At 43.5% G+C, this 21,018-nt stretch overlaps 1 protein-coding gene across 1 annotated transcript in view; it reads right to left on the minus strand.

The window, feature by feature from the left end:
• Window positions 1-2,926: 2,926 nt before the first annotated feature.
• LOC140486358 (NXPE family member 3-like) overlaps window positions 2,927-21,018 on the minus strand; it is a 110,297-nt gene continuing 92,205 nt past the window's right edge. The window contains 2 exon segments of the mRNA XM_072585390.1: window positions 2,927-3,439; window positions 3,442-3,474. Of these exon segments, the coding sequence (XP_072441491.1) occupies window positions 2,931-3,439; window positions 3,442-3,474 (542 nt within the window). The 3' untranslated portion in view covers window positions 2,927-2,930.

Below are 21,018 nucleotides of genomic sequence, written 5' to 3' on the forward strand. Positions count from 1 at the left end.
CAGAGATGTGGTTAAAATAAACGATGAGAAAAACAGAGACAAACAGACTTCTGAGAACTTAGCAACAACATTCTGAACTTAATGACTTTGGTATCAAAGCTAAAGGGAAACTTATGAATAATAACCTGTTCTTTTAAATGATGACGAGGCTGTCACTTTAACAAGGTTTCTTTGTCCTTAGGGATTTTTCAAGCGAGGTTGTAAAGACAGAGGTGCCGAAATGTCTGGAATTATTTCCTTTAACATTGGCAATGGAGTGGTCAGTTCTCTCAGTTCAGGACTTTTTCCAGTTTGTTTAAGTTGTAGTTGTAGCAGAAGTTGCTGCAGTGCAAAAGGTTCCATGCTTCAGCAGATATTCCCTGATTGACTTTTGTCTCTGAAATCACTCCTGCTTGTAAGAACATGTTTTTGAATATATATCTATTGCCAAGTGGCATTTTTGTGGGATGTTCCAGGAATTAGAATAGTTCTTTAGTGAGGTTGTTGTATCAAGTCGGTTGAGTTTTCCAATATCTAGATTATTCCAGATCCTATTTTGTTTTCTTTGTCTTTAAATAAGTTCTTTTTTGCTTAAAGCCGAGTCGTTTGACCAGCTGCATCACTCCTGGCTTATCCACTTCACATCTGCCTTTCAAATACGAAACAGTTAGAGTCTAGGCTACCTTCTTAAACTATTCTGAGAGAGTCTGGCCTGGTCCAGAACAAATGATTAGATTAGATTCCCTCCAGTATGGAAACAGGCCCTTTCGCCAACAAGTCCCCAATGATCCTCCAAAGAGTACCCCATCCTGACCCATTCCCCTAATGGGTGGCACGGTGGCACAGTGGTCAGCACTGCTACCTCACAGCACCAGAGACCCGGGTTCAATTCCCACCTCAGGCAACTGTTTGTGTGGAGTTTGCATATTCTCACTGTGTCTGCATGGGTTTCTGCCGGGTGCTCCGGTTTCCTCCCGCAGTCCAAAAATGTGCAGGTTCGTTGAATTTGTCATGATAAATTGCCCGTAGTGTTAGGTGTAGGGGAATGAGGACCAGTTCCACCACAGTACACACCAGATAGCCTCCTTCTTTAGAGACCGCAATTTCCCTTCCCAAGTGGTTAAAGATGCCCTCCAAAACATCTCGCCTACATCGCACACCTCCACCCTCAGACCCCACCCCTCCAACCGTAACAAGGACTGAATGCCCCTGGTGCTCACCTTCCACCCTACCAACCTTCGCATAAACCAAATCATCCACCGACATTTCCACCATCTCCAAACAGACCCCACCACCAGGGATATATTTCACTCCCCACCCCTTTCCGCCTTCCACAAAGACGGTTCCCTCCGTGACTATCTGGTCAGTTCCACGCCCCAAAACAACCCACACTCCAATCCTGGCACTTTCCCCTGCCACCGCAGGAACTGTAAAACCTGAGCCCACACCTCCGCCCTCCCCTCTATCCAAGGCCCTAAAGGAGCCTTTCACATCCATCAAAGTTTTACTTGCACATCCACCAACATCATTTATTGTATCCGTTGCTCCCGATGTGGTCTCCTCTACATTGGGGAGACTGGGCGCCTCCAAGCAGAGCGCTTTAGGGAACATCTCCGGGACACCCACACCAATCAACCACACCGCCCCATGGCCCAACATTTCAACTCCCCCTCCCACTCTGCTGAGGACATGGAGGTCCTGGGCCTCCTTCACCGCTGGTCCCTCACCATCAGACGCTTGGAGGAAGAACGCCTCATCTTCCGCCTCAGAACACTTCAACCCCAGGGCATCAATGTGGACTTCAACAGTGTCCTCATTTCCCCTTCCCCCACCTCATCCTAGTTCTAAACTTCCAACTCAGCAATGTCCCCATGACTTGTCTGGACTTGTCCAACCTGCCTATCTCCTTTTCCACCTATCCACTCCACCCTCTCCTCCCCGACCTATCACCTTCATCCCCTCCCCCACTCACCCATTGTACTCTATGCTACTTTCTCCCCACCCCCACCCTCCTCTAGCTTATCTCTCCATGCTTCAGGCTCACTGCCTTTATTCCTGATGAAGGGCTTTTGCCCGAAACGTCGATTTCAAAGCTCCTTGGATGCTGCCTGAACTGCTGTGCTCTTCCAGCACCACTAATCGAGTCTTAAGCAATCTGTTCACTCAAAGAACTGCTTCTGAACTGGCTGTTCACAGACCAATTACTGTGAACGTGAAAATAAAAGGGGATTTGATGACAGGATACCAGCCTCTGTGGAGTTATTTGAGTCCACCAAGCAACTTGAAATACAAAACATATTTGTAACAACATATACACAGTATAGGACAAACTAGGGCTAGGTAGGATTCAACAATCAGCATTACTCAAAGCATCAGTTTGCAATCACACACGCGATTGGTTTCTGTCACATTTGTATTACATCCTGGTTCCTTGAATATTTGCATATTCCCATAAAGTGTGAACACAATAGGTCTTAGACTTGAACAGAAAGCAAAACATTCTCTCATGCCCGCTTTCTTAACTTCTGCCCGAACCATTCATTGTAGATGATATGAGTAAGGGACAGGGTGACTGGTGACTCAGAAACAGGGACAGACACATTACATACCTGGCCATCTTACCCAGTGCCACTCAGCATTCCCCTTGAAGGTGTCAGGAAATAACCTGCTGTTATTTGTAACCAAACTGAAGCCACAATTGCACATAATATCCTTCAATGTTGCAGGACAAATAAAAAGCTCTCGCTTACAAAATATTCCCCAAACTTGGCATTGAACCATTTTTTTAAAGATAATTGCTGCTGGGAGATCTATATTTAAAATACTACAATACAATCATTAAAAACATGCTTCCAAAATTCTTGGAGGACATGCTTGTAACCTTTCATTTTGTCATCCAACATAAATCTCATGGCTGTCATTTTCAATCTAAAAAACAGTGCTTAACCCTTTCATAAAGGACACACATATGAAAGAAATACATCTACTTCATTTTTGATAATGATTCTTTTGGGATGTAATTCATGTGGTAGGTAATGTGCTATTGTCAGCTCCCAGGCATCCACAAACGCCACGTTGATGCCCTCAAACATCTTTCTCATCACGAAGTCAAGTTGATAGGAATACCAGTCACTGTTGTAGAGACGGACCTCCCCTGGAAGGGCCTGGACATTGGCAGTCTTTATTATAACCAGTGTATCTGGGCTCCTTTCCAGCAATCGTAGAATTGACCTGCGGATATTCTGGAGCCTGCGGATGTATGGTTCAACTGGGAATGTGTTGAAATGACACCAAATGGTGAAGGCTAAAACAGTGTTCTTTCCACCTTTAATCTCATCCAGTTTATTTGCGATGAATGGCAGGTCCTGACTTGAAATGGGGAAGATTCGGATCGGTGAGCCATGAGCATAGTATTCCATCTTGATCTTGTTGTCTATATCTAAAGCGAGATGTGGCCCGTCTTCCTAGAATTGCCAAGATCAAACTTCCTCAGACCTAAAACAGAAGATGGAATTACACATAACTTGACACTGAGTTATCATTCCATTGATCATTATGAACAGACCAAAGTAGACAAATCACTCAGAATATTAGCGCTTTAACTTGGGGATACTCCCAGCTCTTATCCTACTTTACTGCGAGACCATCAGTTTCATCCAACAATGGGAAGTCAGAAAAGGCAAGTGAGCAGCCAAGTTAAATAATTAGGATCAGTAAGCCAGTCGATGCACCAGGAAACACTCAGGGAAGTAGGTGGGTGAGTTCTTGGGCAGTTAAGCAATTGAGATGAGAACCAACAGTGAGGGAAGAAAGCAGTCAGGTCAGTATATAAAGAGCAAGGTTAAAAGGTATTCAACCTCGGCAGTTGTGTAAGTAAACAGATTCAGAGACACACAAGGCAGAGGATTCTGTTGATGATAAGCAAGCAAGAGGGTGCATAACATGGGAGGGTGTTGGTGGATGGGACAAGATTTTCAGAACCTTCTTTAGAATGGGGCATTTGTAAGTGGGCCCAACAGTAAGTCTGGTAAAAAGGGTCTTATAGAGTCCAAAAGTCAATTTCCCTGAGAACAAAGATGAGCTTTGTTTCTTTTACCAGACATAGTTAAGGCAAGAAGCTGACCCAAAATGGTTCAGTCAGGTATCAAATTTTATTCATTCATGGGATGTGGGTGTTACTGGCTGGCCAGTATTTATTGACCATCCCTAGTTATCCTTGAGAAGATGGTGGTAAGCTGCCTTCTCAAACAGATCCAGTCCACATGTTGTAGGCAGTCCCACAATACCCAAAGACTGTCTTGATGGGGAATGGACATGTTAAGGAATTGCACATCCATGATAAAGAGGAGATGGCTGGAGTCTGTAAACTGGAAATTCTGAAGCTGGTGCAAAGCATCAGAAGAATCGTGGATGTAAGTGGGCAGGGACTGGACCGGGGAAAAAAGACTGAGTCGAGGTAGGAAGAGATGAGTTCTGTGGGGCGGAAATAGGCTGAAACAATGGATCTGCCTGGGCAGTCCTGTTTGTGTATTTTGGGAAGGAGGTAGAAGTGAGCTATGCAGATTTGGGGGCAAATCAGCTTGGAGGCAGTGAGGAGGAGATCATCAAATGAAATGAGGTTGGTGACCATAGTTGATACAATGTTCCATGGTGGGCTCAGAGTCCAGGGGGAGATAGGAGGAGGTATCAGAGAGCTGGCGCTCAGTTTTTGCAATGTAGAGGTTGGTCTGCCAGACAATACCAGCACCACCCTTATTGGCAGGCTTCATTACAAAGTCAGGAGGTAATTACAAAGAAAAGAGGTGTTGGGGGTAGCACATGAATTACCTGTAAGAGGTCAATTGTAAGGAAGGACAACTCAAGCCAAAATATAATAAACATTTTTACTGTCCTGGATAACATAAGGATGTAATTGAATTTTGCAGGATATGTCATACATGCTAGGTAACTGGAAAACCTCAGGCACTAACCAAAGTTTTATAGAGCTACAACAAGATCTCACGACTCTTAAACTCAATACCCCTGTTAATGAAAGCCAAAACACCATATGCTTTCTTAACAACCCTGTCCACTTGGGTGGCCATTTTAAGGGATCTGTGTACCTGCACCCCAAGATCCCTCTGTTCCTCCACACTGCCAAGAATCCTATCCTTAATCCTGTACTCAGCTTTCAAATTCAACCTTCCAAAATGCATTCCCTCGCATTTATCCAGGTTGAACTCCATCTGCCACCTCTCAGCCCATCTCTGCATCCTGTCAATGTCCCGCTGCAGCCTCTATATTGTCAATGACACATCCAACCTTTGTGTCATCTGCAAACTTGCTGACCCATCCTTCAATCCCCTCATCCAAATCATTAATAAAAATTACAAACAATAGAGGCCCAAGGACAGAGCCCTGTGGAACACCACTCACCACAGACTTCCAGGCAGAATATTTTCTACTACCACTCACTGTCTTCTGTTGGCCAGCCAATTTTGTATCCAGACAGCTATGTTCCCCTGAATCCCATTCCTCCTGACCTTCTGAATGAGCCTACCATGGGGAACCTTATCAAATGCCTTGCTGAAGTCCATATACACCACATCCACAGCTCGACCCTCATCAACTTTTCTAGTCACATCCTCAAAGAACTCTATAAGGTTTGTGAGGCATGACCTGCCCCTCACAAAGCCGTGTTGACTGCATTTAATCAAGCCATGCTCTTTCAGATGGTCATAAATTCTATCCCTCAGAATCCTTTCTAACACCTTGCAGACGACAGATGTGAGACTTACTGGTCTGTAATTGCCGGGGATTTCCCTACTTCCTTTCTTGAAGAGAGGAATTACATTTGCCTCTCTCCAGTCCTCAGGTACGACTCCAGTGGAGAGCGAGGATGAAAAGATCTTCGCAAGTGGCGAAGCAATTGCACTTCTCGTTTCCCAAAGCAGCTGAGGACAAATCTGGTCGGGGCCTGGCGACTTGTCAATCTTAATGTTTGACAAAATTTTCTGCACATCAGCTTCCTCTATCTCTATCCATTTCAGCATGCACACCTGCTCTTCAAAGGTCTCATTCACTACAAAGTTTGTTTCTTTCGTAAAGACAGAAGCAAAAAACTCATTTAGAGATTCCCCTACCTCCTCAGACTCCACACACAAATTCCCTATGCTATCCCTGATGGGCCCTACTCTTTCTTTGACCATTCTCTTATTCCTCACATAAGTTTAAAATGCCTTTGTGTTCTCCCTAATCCGTTCTGCCAAGCCTTTCTCGTGCTCATTCCTGGCTGTCCTCAGACCATTTTTACGCTCCTTCCTCGCCTGCCTGTAATCCTCCAGAGCTGAGCTTGATCCTTGCTTCCTCCACCTTATGTAAGCTACCTTTTTCCTTTTGACGAGAAGCTCCACCGCTCTCGTCATCCAAGGTTCCTTTATCTTACCCCTTCTTGCCTGTCTCGAAGGACATATTTATTCATCACTTGCAACAACTGTTCCTTAAACAGTCTCCACATGTCTATAGTGCTTTACCATGGAATACTTGCTCCTAATCCATGCTTCCTAACTCATGTCTAATCGCATCATAATTTCCTCTTCCCCAATTAAATATCCTCCCATTTTGCCTAATCCTCTCCTTCTCCATAGCTATGTAGAATGTGAGGCAGTTGTGGTCACTATCACCAAAATGCTCTCCCACCACAAGATCTGAAACCTGCCCCGACTCGTTTCCGAGCACTAAGTCTAGAATGGTCTCTCCCCTCGTCGGCCTGCCAACATACAGAGTTAGGAAACCCTCCTGAACACACCTTACAAAAACAGCTCCATTCAAATCTTCTGCTCGAAGGAGGTTCCAATCAATATTGGGAAAGTTAAAGTCACCCATTACAACAACCCTACTACGTCCACACTTTTCCAAAATCTGCCGACCTATGCTTTCTTCCATCTCCCTGCTGCTATTGGGGGGCCTGTAGTAAACCCCTAAAGAGGTGACTGCTCCCTTGCTGTTCCTGATTTCCACCCATACTGACTCCTCGACAATGGAAGCTTCTGTAGATGTGATACCCTCTCTGATTAGTAGTGCTACACCCCTTCCTCTTTTTCCCCCCTCCCTATTCTTTTTAAATGCTCTAAACCCTGGAACATCCAGCAACCATTCCTGCCCCTGAGAAACCCATGTCTCTGTTATGGCCACAACATCATAGCATACTTTCGGCGGGATGTTATTCATGCGCTCCTACACATTGACAGCACAGAGGTGAAACGATTGGAGAGTGTCAAGCTCCTGGGAGTGGTCATAACAACAAGCTTTCTTGGACTCTTCGTGTGGATGCACTGGTTACAAAGGCCCCAACAACGTCTCTTCTTCCTCAGGCGGCTGATGACATTTGATATGACGGCGAATACCATTGCCAGCTTTTATAGGTGTGCCATCGGGAGCATTCTGTCTGGATGTGTCACTACCTGGTAAAGCAACTGTACGGTTCAAGATCGGAGATGGTTACAGAGAGTGGTGAACTCAGCCCGGACAATCACAAAGGATAACCTCCCATCTATAGAATCCACCTACCAGGCCCACTGTCAAGGAAAGGCCGCCAGCATTCTTAAAAATCCATTCCACCCTGGCAATGTTTTTCTACAACCTCTACCAACGGGGGATAAGGTACAGAAGCCTGAACACATGCACCAGCTGGTTTTGTAACAGTTTCTACTCTACTGTTGTTAGAATACTGAATGGACTCACAAACTCTTAACATTCGCCTGTACCTGTGTTTTAGTTTTTGCCACTGTTTACCTATTAATTACTTATCAATGCAATTTAACTTTGTGAAATATTTGCATTGCTTACAAGACAAAGCTTTTCACTGTGCCTTGGTACACGTGACAATAAATTCAATTCAATTCAATTCCAAGCCAGCACTTACAAATCATTTCAAATAAATTGGACGAGACTACAGGAGGGAAAATCATAGTTATCACCATTACCTTAATGGCCTACTTCACCACTTTTCTTGTCAAAGTCTATATTTGAAGAATACTGAATGTCAGGAGATCAATTGTCTAGTAACTCAATAGGAGTCCGGATATACTGGTTGTAATAAAGAAGGCCAATGTCCGGGGAAAACCTCCCACAGATCGTTATCTATTACAGGTACGCTTTTTGATTCAGTGATAAGGAATATATTCATAGGCATCAACATGGTGTTTGTTGATGCCAGGGAGATGACCATAGCACATTACCTTCCTCACAATATACATCCTAGGAAAATTATTATAATGAAATAGATGTGTTTCTTTCATATGTATTTCCTTCTACACAAAGATAAACACCGTATTCTCCTTTTTCTGGCAGTCCCTTGAAGTGAGGAGGACACTTGTCAATGGCAAAGACCTGTGTATGGACTTTTAAAATGGGAAGGCTGTTGAAAGCCTGTATTAGATGTCTTCCAGAGCTGAAAATGTGTTGCTGGAAAAGCGCAGGTCAGGCAGCATCCAAGGAACAGGAGAATCGATGTTTCGGGCATCAGCCCTTCTTCAGGAATGTCTTCCAACCAGGTTTTGATTATCATAAGATGCAAAACTTAAAAACACCATTAGGTGTCTTTGACAACTCTACTGGTGTCCATAGAGTTGCTGCTTTTGCTAACACCATGGAGCCCGAATGACATACAATAGCATGACCACTTTGTGTGTTGTGAAGCATGTTGGGAAGGCTACAAGTCCAAGTGTGCCTGGTCTGCACTGGAAGCTTCTGGAGTTGCCATGGTGATGACAGTTAATCAGATTGAATGTTGATTTGATTCTTGTTTCAGAAACCTACTCCACAGTTTCACAGGCAGTCATTTCGTGAGTATTTCTCCCACCTTCATTTCAACCAGAAGCAATGTCCAAAGTGGCTTCAGGTCAACAAAGAACTGGTTACAGGACAGTTCTAACTTGGACCCTGGGATCAGGGGGAAGATGGCACTGCCAGTGACTGTAAAAATCACAGTGGCATTTCTGGATGAGAATGGATGCTGTTTTCAAAATTTGCTGTCCATTTGAGAGGTGACAGGCCAGGAATGCTGGGTACATTATTGTATATCTCTGAATGGAGAAGCAGGCAGTGTGAGTCCATGGCAATGTCAGGATAGTCAGATTTCCCATGATGCTAATAACTGTGTGCATGTCAACAAAAGAGACAGGAACCACTTGAGTTATTGAACAATTAATGTGCAGTTGGGGTGCAATTATGTACATCATGTTGGTGAATGCCCACTGCATCAGTCACGAGGACTTCATTCTGAGGCAGCCTCACTGCTCCTTCCATCTTTCTGCTTCCACAGGGAACCAGAGGATGGTTCCTCAGCACAATGTTTACCCTTCTCTACAGGTGGGTTCATGTCACCTGAGATGTTGTACTGAGAAGGCTGCAAAGAAACTCTCCAGTACAGCTGGGACTGCGAGTTCGGTCTTGGAGTTTGCCTCCACATTCACAGTGGAACAAACGGACTCTGAGGTCTGCACAATGTCCTCTGGATCCTCTAGAAGCCTTGACAGTGCCAGGAGGCCAGTACACCAAGTTTCTCAGTGAGCATGCTCACCAATGCTCTCTGTATGCTGCCCTCTCAATGTTCCTGTGAGAGTTCTCTCCAACAGAACTTGCCTGTCACTTTCCCAAGCAGTGAGCTGGTTCACTTGGTGCCCCCTCCCCCAGTCTATTTGGAGTCCACTCCTGGCCAGGGCTTACCATGTACTGATCCCAATTCTGTTGAACCTCTCAGTTATGGTCAGTTCCAGCATCAGAGCTGGTGGCAATTGGTGGAGGCTGGTAAAATTGCAACAATTAAGAGGCATTTGGATGGGTATGTGAATAGGAAGGGTTTGGAGGGATATGGGCTGGGTACTGGCAGGAGGGACTAGATTCGGTTAGGATATCTCGTCGGCATGGATGAGTTGGACCGAAGGGTCTGTTTCCATGCTGTACATCTCTATGACTCTATGACTCTAAGTGACATTGCCTCCACATCCTTGGTGCGGTTTATAGACTCTCTCTCCCTCTTCCTCCTGCCTTTTCGCTTGAGGTATGTCAGAGGGTCATAGAGATGTACAGCATGGAAACAGACCCTTCAGTCCAACTTGTCCATGCTGACTGGATAACCTAACCTAATCAAGTTCCATTTGCCAGCACTTGCCCATAAACCTCTAGACCCTTCCTATTCATATACCCATCCAGATGCCTTTTAAAGGCTGTAATTGTACTGACCTCCACCATTTCCTCTGGCTCATTCCAAATGTGAAAAATTGCCCCTTAGGTTCCTTTCATATCTTTCCCCTCTCACCCTAACTTGATGCCCTCTAGTTGCCGACTCGCCCACCCCAGGGAAAATACCTTGTCTATTTGCCCTATCCATGCCTCTCATGATTTTGTAAACCTCTATAAGGTCACCCCTCGGCCTCCGATGTTCCAGGGAAAACAGCCCCAGCCTGTTCAGCCTCTCTCTGTAGCTCAAATCCTGCAACCCTGGCAACATCCTTGTAAATCCTTTCTGAACTCTTTCAAGTTTCACAACATTCTTCCAATAGGAAGGAGACCAGAATTGCACACACTATTGCAAAAAAATGGCCTAACTAATGTCCTGTATAGCCGCAACATGACCTCCCAACTCCTACACTCAATGCTCTGAACAAACGCCTTCTTCACTATCTTATCTACCTGTGACTCCACTTTCATGCAATTATGAACCTGCACTCCAAGGTCTCTTGGTTCAGCAACACTCTCCAGGACTTTACCATTAAGTGTATAAGTCCTGCTGTGATTTGCTTTTCCAAAATACAGCACCTCGCATTTATCTAAATTAAACTCCATCTGCCACTTCTCAACCCATTGGTCCATCTGATCAAGATCCTGTTGTACTCTGAGGTAACCTTCTTCGCTGTCCACTACACCTCCAATTTGATGTCATCTGCAAACTTATTAACCATACCTCCTATGTTCACATCCAAATCATTTATATAAATGACGAAAAGCAGTGGACCCAGCATCAATCCTTGTGAACACCAATGGTCACAGGCCTCCAGTCTGAAAAGCAACCCTCCACCATCCTCTGTCTTCTACCTTTGAGCCAGTTCTGCATCCAAATGACTAGTTCTCCCTGTATTTCATGGGAAATGTTGGTGTGAGCTGGCAACTGTGCATCTGGGATCACAGGATGTGTTGAAACATGGAATTATTCTGTGAGAGTCCTGAGTGCTAAGAAATGCAGTTGGGTGAGTGATGGGCATATGGTACATTGATCAGTATGAGGGGAGAGTTGTTTATTCAGGCAAAAATGTGCAGAGGCACTGACATTGCTCATAAGTGTGAGGACATTGAACATATTGTAACAGTGTTGCTGGGTGGTTGTGATATTGACCCTCCTAGATACCTGCTCCCCTTCACTTCAGAGGCATTCTATGAGGATACCTGACCTCCCAGGAAACATAGTCTCTATCCACTGCCCACATCCATGAGCATGGCCTCCAGTACAGAATGCTTTCTCTGCCCTGGTACTCGATTTCCTCATTTGCAGTGACCACCCTGGTGTTCAGCAGCATCCTCCTGTATGTAACTCCATCTTCCTTTGATTGAGAGGGATTGCCTTTCAGAGCTTGAGGTTAACTGTAACATTTATATGTTTATTTGCTGTTAAGCTCCATGTTGTGTGTGTGTGTGTGTGTGTGTGTGTGTGTGTGTTTGCAGCCAGCTAGAAGCTGGGCACTCTCTAGAAATCATTCGAATGTGGACGCAGCCCGGTGCTCCCCATGCACTGGAAAAACACACTCCTATAAATCTTTATCCAATTTACTTTGAAACTGACTAACAGTGTTCTGAAATCATACCAGATTTTAAACATTAATTTTTCTCTCTCCACATGTACTGCCTGATCAATTGAGTTTCTCCAGCATTCTCTGTTGTTTCTCCCGTAGTTTTCGAAATGTTGACACATCTTTCTTTCTGTTTTTACTTATTTTTTGATTTTCAACTTTCCGAATTCTAATTCCTTTTGATTTATTTGCAATTAAATTCTAGCCAACTCAATCAGACTGCTATCTGGATTTTACTCATCCTCAATGTTCAAATCCAGATCAATTTCTTCAACAATTTTTACCTTTTAAGTCTATTTCCTTTTTTTCCCATGACCTTCAAATTGACTTTTGCTAACTGTCACATGGCTTACACAGAAAGCACTTCTCTTTCGAAAATTACCCCTCAGCCCAGCTCTGCCGCTTATCTGTGTCCCTCTGTAACCTGCAACATCCTTCTGCACTGTCCACAACTCCACTGACTTTGGTGTCATTCACAAATTTACTTACCATCCTTCTACGCTCTCATCCAGGTCATTTATAAACATGACAAATAGCAATGACTCAAAAACAGATCCTTGTGGTACCCCACTAGTAATTGAACTCCAGGATGAATATTTCCCATCAATCACCACCCTCTGTCTTCTTTCAGCTAGCCAATTTCTGATCCAAACCACCATATCACCGTCAATCCCATGCCTCTGAATTTTCAGCAATAGCCTACCATGGGAAACCTTATTAAACACTTTACCACACCAATTGCTTTACCCTCATCCATCTGTTTGGTCACCTTTTCAAAGAACTCAATAAGGTTTGTGAGGCACAACCTACCCTTCACAAAACCGTGTTGACTACCCTAATCAACTTATTCCTTTCTAGATGATTGTAAGACCTATGTCTTATAATCATTTCCAACACTTTACCCACAACTGAAGTAGAGCTCACTGGTCTATAATTACCAGGGTTTTCTCCACTCCCCTTCTTAACAAGCGGACAACATTTGCTATCCTCCAGGCTTCTGGCAATATTCCTGTAGACAATGACAATATAAAGATCAAAGCCAAAGGCTCTGCAATCTCCTCCATAGCTTCCCAGAGAATTCTAGGATAAATCCCATCTGGCCCAGGGGCCTTATCTATTTTCACAATTTCCAGAATTGCTAACGACTCTTCCTTATGAATCTCAATCCCATCTAGTCTAGTAGTCTGTATCTTAGTATTTTAATTGTGCCCGTCCCCTGTAGTTTCCTTTCCCATTCTATGCATCCTAAATCTTGCCTAAATGCATCATTATTGCCTTTCCCCCAACTATAACTTTTGCCTTGTGTATATCTGTTCCTTTCCATTGCTATAGTAAACTTAACTAAATTGTCGTCACTGTCACCAAAGTGCTCACATATCTCCAAATTTAACATTTGGCCCAGTTCATTACCCAGTACCAAATCAATGTGGCGTTGCCTCTTGTTGGCCTATCTATGTACTGTGTCAAGAAACCCTCCTGCACAAACTGGACAAAAACTAACCTTGGTCCTCAAACTACAGTGTTGCTTGTCAATATTAGAAAAGTTAAAGATCCCATAACAAGTATCCAGTTACTTTCGCTACTATCCAGAATCATCTTTGCAATGCTTTCCTCTACATCTCTGGAACTTTTCGGAGGCCTATCAAAATCTCCCAACAGGGTAACTTCTCCTTTCTTGTTCTAACCTTAGCCCTTACTACCTCAATAGACGAGTCGTCACCAAACATCCTTTCTGCTGCTGTAATATTGTCCCTAAAATACAATGCCACACCTCCCCCTCTTTTACCTCCTTTCTTGTTCTTACTGAAACATATAAACCCCAGAACCTGAAACAACCACTCCTGAGCCTGCTCTACCCATGTCTCTGAAATGACCAGATACCAACCCCTGCTGCAAGTTCACTCACCTTATTCCAGATGTTCCTGGTGTTGATGTAGACATGCTTCAAATGACCTTCCTGCCTGCCAGTACACTCCTGTGACCTTGAAACCTTATTCATGACCTCTCTACTTTCAACTTCCTGTACATTGGAGCTACAATTCAGGATCCCATCCCCCTGCTGAATTAGTTTAAATCCTCCTGAAGAGCATTAGCAAGCTTCACCACCCCCCACTCCCACCCCCACCCCCAGGACATTGGTACCCCTTTGGTTCAGGTGTAGACCATCCCATTTGTAGAGGTCCCACCTACCCCAGACTGAGCCCCAATTATCCAGGTATCTGAATCCTCCCCTTCTGCATCATTTCTGTAGCCACATGTTCAACTGTGTTCAGATAGTGAGTAAGTTATGGGGTGTGATTTGTTTGAAAGTAATAACTGTAGTTTTTAGGTAGCTAATTCAAACTTAATTTGTAACTTAATAGAGTGTTAGTCATATCAGTTGGTGGGGTGATCTAACTCCAGGTTGCTCTTTATTTGCATGTGCACTGTACATGCAGTCTGACGAGCTTGCTCAGAGCCAGTGCCTAGAGTGACGAGACTTTCTTTTCTTAGTGATAGGATGTCTGATGTCTCTGAGTGGGTACAGGGGATCCTGAAACAGGAGTCATTACCCATATTGGCACAAATGGCACAGGTAGGAAGAATGTCAAGTTCTTGCATAAGCAATTCAGAGTGTTAGGCAGAAAATTAAAAAGCAGCACCTCGAGGGTAGTAAACTCCCATGCCATGTGCAACTGAGGCTAGTAACAGAGACAGAGTATAAATGAACACATGGTTAAAGAGCTGGTGTACGGGTGATGGCTTCAGATATGTGGATTATTGGGATGTCTGCCAGGGAAGGTGGGACCTGCACAAGAAGGATGGGTTGCACCTAAACTGGAGGCACACCAATGTCCTGGCAGGGAGCTCAGAAAGTGCCACTTGTGAGGGTCTAACTAGTGTGGCAGGGGGGTTGGGAACTGGAGCAGCAGGTCAGCAAATACAAAGACCGGAGAAGAGCTTGAGACTAAGGCAAATATAGCTAAGAGGAAGAGCAGTCAGGAAGGGGTTGCTAAGCTCAGCAGAACTGGAGGCTTGGACTGTTTGCTTCAATGCAATAAGTATAACAGGTAAAATGAATGAACGTACAGCCTAGATTAATGCATACAATTATTATGCTGTTACTATCATAGAGAAGGAGTTGAAAGATGGACAGGATTGACAGTTTAACATTCTGGGATTTCGATGTTTTGGATGAGACAGAGGAGGAAGCAAAAGAGATCATGGAATTGCATTACTGGTTCGGGAGCATATCGTAGCTGTGTTGGGGAAGGACGCCCTGGAGGGATCTTGCAGCAAGGCATTATAGATGGAGCTAAAGGAATAGGAAGAGTGCAGTGCAATGCTGGGTTTGGACTACAGACCTCCCAGTTGCCAGTAGGAAATACAGAATGGGATCTGTGTCAGATTCAGGAAAGATATGAAACTATCAGGGTTCTTGCGGTGGGTGAGTTTAACTTCGCCTGTACTGACTGGAATGCCCATGGTGCCAGGAGTTCAGATGAGGAGCAATTTACTAGCTGTGTCCGGGAGGGTTTCTTTGAAACAGTATGTGGATGGTCCAACAGGGCAGGATCTCCTTACCAGAGCTGAAATTGACAAATGAGCCCAGCCAGATGATCAATAGATCAGTGGGGGAACATTTTGGAAATAGTGACCATAATTCCATACCGTTTTGGATACTTTTGGATAATAACAACAGTGAACCTTGGATGAAGGTGTTAAATTGGGGCAAGCTATGACTCTATAACTCTATAATTGGAGAATTTAGATTGGGAGTGGCTGTCTGAGGGTAAATCCACATCTGACTATGGGAGTCTTTTAAAGACCACTTGATTAGAGGGCAGGACAGGCTTGTTCCTGTGAAAATGAAAGACGAATGCAAGATTTAATAATCTTGGATAATGGGAAATTATCAGTTTAGTGAAAAAAAAGGAAGCATACCTAAGGCCTAGGCAACTATAAACAGACAAAGTCCTTGAAGAATGTAGAGAAAGTAGTGAGAGCTCAAATGGGGACTTAGGAGGTCTAAAAGAAGCTATAAAATATCTTTGGCCAGCTGGGTTAAGTGCTTTACATTGAAAGTCACCACAGAGGGGGACATAAGGGATGTTGATGCTAGTGAAAGGTGTGTAATACTCCCATGCAGGTCAACATAATGAAGGAGGAAATATTGGTGAATATTAAGGTAGATAAGTCCCTATGGCCAGATGGGATCTATCCCAGGATACTGTGGGAGGTAAGGGCGGTAGTAGTTGGGGCCTTGACAGATATCTTTGTATCCTCTTAGGCCTCAGGCATGGTTCCAGAGGACTGCAGAATGGTCAGTGTTCCTTTGTTTAAAAAGGGAAACAGAAGTAAGCCAGGTAATTACAGGCCAGTGAGCCTGACGTCAGTGGTGGGGAAGCTGTTGGAGAAGATACTGAGACGCAGGAACTCTTCACATTTGGTGGTGAATGGACTTGTTAGTGATAGGCAACATGCAGTTGTGCAGGGAAGGTTGATTGAGTTTTTTGAGGAGGTGACAAGAATGATTGATGAGGGAAGGGCAGTAGATGTTGTCGACATGGACTTTAGTGAAGCATTTGATAAAGTACCTTATGTCAAGCTGGTACAAAAAATAACATCTCATGGGATCCAGGGTGAACTGGTGAAATGGAGACAAAACTGTCTTGGTCATTGAAGATAGACAGTATCAGGGGAAGGGTGCTTATTGAAATGGAGATAAATAACTAGTGCTGTTCTTCAGGGATCGGGGCCTTTTGTTGTTTGTAATAAATATAAATGATTGGGAGGAAAATGTAAGTTCGCAAATAACACCAAAATTGGCAGAATTGCCGATAGAGAGGAGAATTGTCAAAGCATACAGCAGGATATAAATAGATTGTAGATTTTGGGAGAGAGGTGGCAGATGGAGGTTAATCTGGACAAATATGAGGTGATGCATTTTGGAAAATCAAATTCAGGTGTGAGTTATACAAGAAATGGCAGAATCCTTAGGAGCATTGACATACAGAGAGATCTGAGTGTACAGGTCCATGATCCCGAGTGGATAAAGTGATCAAGAAGGCAGAAAGTACTCTTGCTTTCATCAGCAGCAACATCAAATAAAAAGTTGGCAAATTATGTTCCAGCTGTACCAAACTGTAGATAGGGCACATTTGGAATATTGTATACAATTCTAGTCACCATACCACCAGGAGGATGTGGATACTTTTGAGAGGATATAGAGAAGGTTTACCTGAATGTTGCCTAGTCTGGAGGGTTTTAGTTATGAGGAAAGGTTGGATAAATTAGGATTGTTTTCACTGGAAAGACAGAGGCTGAGGGGCAACTTGATAGAGGTGTCAAAAATTATGAGCATCATAGAGTGAATATCAGAGAATTTTTTCAGGTTGGAAAGGTCAACTACAGGAGTGCACAGGTTAAAGGTGAGTAGGGAAAAGCTTAGGGAAGAAATGCAGGGAAAATTTTTTACAGGGTGTGGTGGTTGCCTCGGACACACTACCAGTGGAATTGGTGGAAGCAGGCATGTTGGCAATGTTTAAGTAATTCCTTGATAGACAAATGAATGGGAAGTAAACAGAGGGATAGATATCACACATGGGCATAAGTAGCAGATCTTAATAAGGAACAGGAATTGGTGCAGGCCTCGTGGGCTGAAGGGCCTGTTCCTGTACGTTTTTGTGTTGTATTGTATTTTAAATGCATTACCTCACACTTTTCAAGATGTTCCACCCCATCTCCCTGATAATGTGAAGAACAATCAGCAATGAACTCTAGAACCAACACAATGTCCATTCATTCATCTTATCACCTGCCCACCCACCTCTAACTTACCCAATCAGTCACCTCCCTATCCATCCCCGAGCCACCTTTACACTGGAAGTAGGGCTGGACTTCAGTTTGACTTAACCTTTCAGTTAAGATTTCAGTTTGACTTAACCTTTTTTAGGTCACTGTACTGAACACAAAGTCAAGATGCCATTTTGTACTCACATTTTGCTGAGGAAACCATTTTTCAAACTGTGTAATTACATAACCTAAACACAACACATATATACTAACCAATATGGTATAATTAGTAAGCAGCCAGAAACAGGAATCAATAACTCATGTATCTCAATAATGTATGATTGAAGATTAGGTGATTAGTTATTAAGGCTGGGAATATACCAATGTTTGTAATTTAAGAGTATTAATTTGCTGCTGTAAGTTTTGCTGTAGGAAAGGGAGCAGTCAGATATCATTGACAGAAAACATTGTGCATCTAGTCTTTGTGCTATTACTTTTGAAATATTCAGGTATAGGCTCATCAGTCCCAAAGAATTTGTCAGCTTTTCATCCAGTTGATTTCTTATATTAATCTTTCAAGTTTCACAGATACATTAAAACTTCCCAATTCCAATAAATTCTTTGTGTTATCTACTGTGAATAAAGACGCAAAATACACTAACATCTCTGCCAAAAGATTACTAGTAAACTAAATCTTGTTGGAGAATATAAGATCCAAAATAACATATTGCTCAGAAAACTATCTGAATGCCTTCTGATATTCTATCTATCCATATTGACATTGCCTAGAAGACTAAGTCACTTTCAATGTATACAGGCTGAACTTTAACTGTTGTTACAAAGGTAGATTCCAAATGGTAATCTTCTGCATGAAAGTAAAGTCTATTAAAGCCAATATAAACAAACCAGTAATTTTATTACAGATAACAACAACAGTATGTTATGACAAAGAATGAATTATTTGAACAAAGTAAAATGCATTTAATTGCAAGAAATACTCCTCTGATAAATGGATCCTAAACCAGACAGTGAATTATAAAACAAAATACAAATTGCTTTCTTGATAATCAATTATTTTAGATTGCAGCATCATATATAATGGATTAATGCTGCAGCAAAATTTCTTATACTATTATCAAAAATCCATGAAACAAATTCAGCCAAATTAAAGCAGATTAAATCAGATGGACAATGGTCAGTTGTTAAAGGAGATCCAGAATGAAAGACTTAAACCCCTAAGGGACTTACTGATTTAAATGAAAGCTTGGTCTTTCGGACTGATTCTTCACTCCAGCCTCTGTGATACTCAGCAATTGTGGAAGGCCTTAAATGTTACAGTGGGCATTGTGTGCTCCATCTTCAAAACCAGCTGGACATGGACATAACCATGGAATAGAGGTTGGCAGCCTCATGGAATGCCCTGCACCATGGCCTGCTGCCTGAATCTGTTAATGACTACCTTGGGCAGAGCTCGGAGCAGACCCACCAGGACATTCTCCAAGTTGCCCTTCCCTCTCCATGTCAGGTGACCACAGAACTGGAGCATGGGGCTGAAGTGCAGGTTCAATTTGAGGAGAAACTGCCTACAACCCTGAATGAGGAGCTCCAGCCTCACACACACCAAAATGAAGTCTGTGGACTCCTCAAGGTTGCTGAACTGTCCCTTGGAAAGTGCTGAAATTACCGAATGAGAAAGTTCCTTCACCCCTGTAGAGGAACATTCAAATCAATATGCTATTAACCTCCCTGGTTGATTATTGCCAGTATTAAAAAGACAGTTGGGATCTGCATTTAAATTCATATTTATTCGAGATAGTTACAAAAGTCAATTGGATAAAGATTTATAGGAGCGTGTTTTTCCAGTATAGGGGAAGCAATGGGCTGCATCCATGTTCAAATGATTTCTGGACACAGCTCAGCGTCTGGCTGGCTGCACGCACACACACACAACATGGAGTTTAACAGCAAGTAAGACCAGCAAATGGTACAGTTACCTCCAGCTCTGAAAGGCAATCCCTCTCTCTCAAAGAAAGCTGGAATTACATACAGGAGGATGCTGCTGAATACCAGTGTGGTCTCTGCAAAAAAGGAAATCGAGAACTAGGGCACAGAGAGGGTTCTGTGCTAGAGTCCGTGCTCGTGGATGTGGGCAGCAGATAGAGACCATGTTGCCCGGGAGGTCCCGTACCCTCATGGAATGCCTCTGAAATGAGTGGGAGCAGGTATCGAGGATCATCTCAACATACCTCCAGCAATACAACAGTGGCAAGTAAAACTGGTAAACACAGTGCAATACAGCCATTCACATGCTTCCCTTTCCTGCAGGACCACTCACAAACATTAGGGAGCAGCAAAGAATCAGTGGAATTAGGTACAACTTTATTATCTCAGTTTGATGAAGGAGATGGTGTTCAGCATCATAGGAACGCTGTCCTACAGACAATGGCATCCAGCTTCAACCCTCCCTTCTCATTTACACTTTCAGAAACAAAAATAACACCAACAACCCAGTCCCAGCACATCCAGGAGGAAGAGGAATAGTTCTGAGTAGCTATGCCATTCCAATACAGCTACGTTACTGGCTAACAGTGTGGAAAATTGCCCAAGTGTGTCCTGTGCACAGAATGAAGGAGAAATCAATCTACTCTCAATCATCAGCAAAGTGACAGAATGTGTCACCAGCAGAGTTATTAAGTCCCACTTTCCTCAGCAATAACCTGCTCACTGAAGCTTAGTTTGGACTCCACCATGACCATTCAGCTCCTGACCTCATTACAGCGTGGGGTCGAGCATGGATAAAAGAGCTGAATTCTGCAGGTGAGGGGGGAGTGACAGCCCTTAATATGAAGGTCACATTCAACAAAGTGAGGCATCAAGGAACCCAAGCAAAACTGGAAGCAAAGGGTATCAGGGGGCAATCTGTCGGTTGGTTGCAGTCATACCTGACACACAGGAAGATGGTTGTGGTTGTTGGAGGTCAGTCATCTCAGCTCCAGGATATCTCTACAGGGGTTCCTCACCAAGGCCCAGCTATCTTCAGCTGCTTCATAAATGACCTTCCCTCTTCCATAAGGTCAGAAGGAATGATGTTCACTGATAATTGAGCAATGTTCAGTACCATTTGCTGAAACAGTCCATGTTCAAGTGCAACAAAACCCAGATGATAGCCACACATGGACTGGCAAGTTGCAAATAACATTTATACCACACAAATGCCAGGTGATCTCCAATAAGAGATAATCTAACCACACTTTGATGTTCAAATAACACTATCATTACAATACCCTACTATTAACACCTAACCCTAAGAGTACAAGAGCAGTTCAGAACCAAGGAATTCTACAGCAAGTAACTCACCTCCTGAATCCCCAAAGCCCTGCCTGTCATCTACAAGGTACAAGTCAGGAATAGGATGGAATACTTTCCGTCTGCCTGCAGT

Source organism: Chiloscyllium punctatum, chromosome 15 (genome assembly GCF_047496795.1).
Source record: "Chiloscyllium punctatum isolate Juve2018m chromosome 15, sChiPun1.3, whole genome shotgun sequence".
In the NCBI taxonomy this organism is placed as follows: Eukaryota; Metazoa; Chordata; class Chondrichthyes; order Orectolobiformes; family Hemiscylliidae; genus Chiloscyllium; species Chiloscyllium punctatum.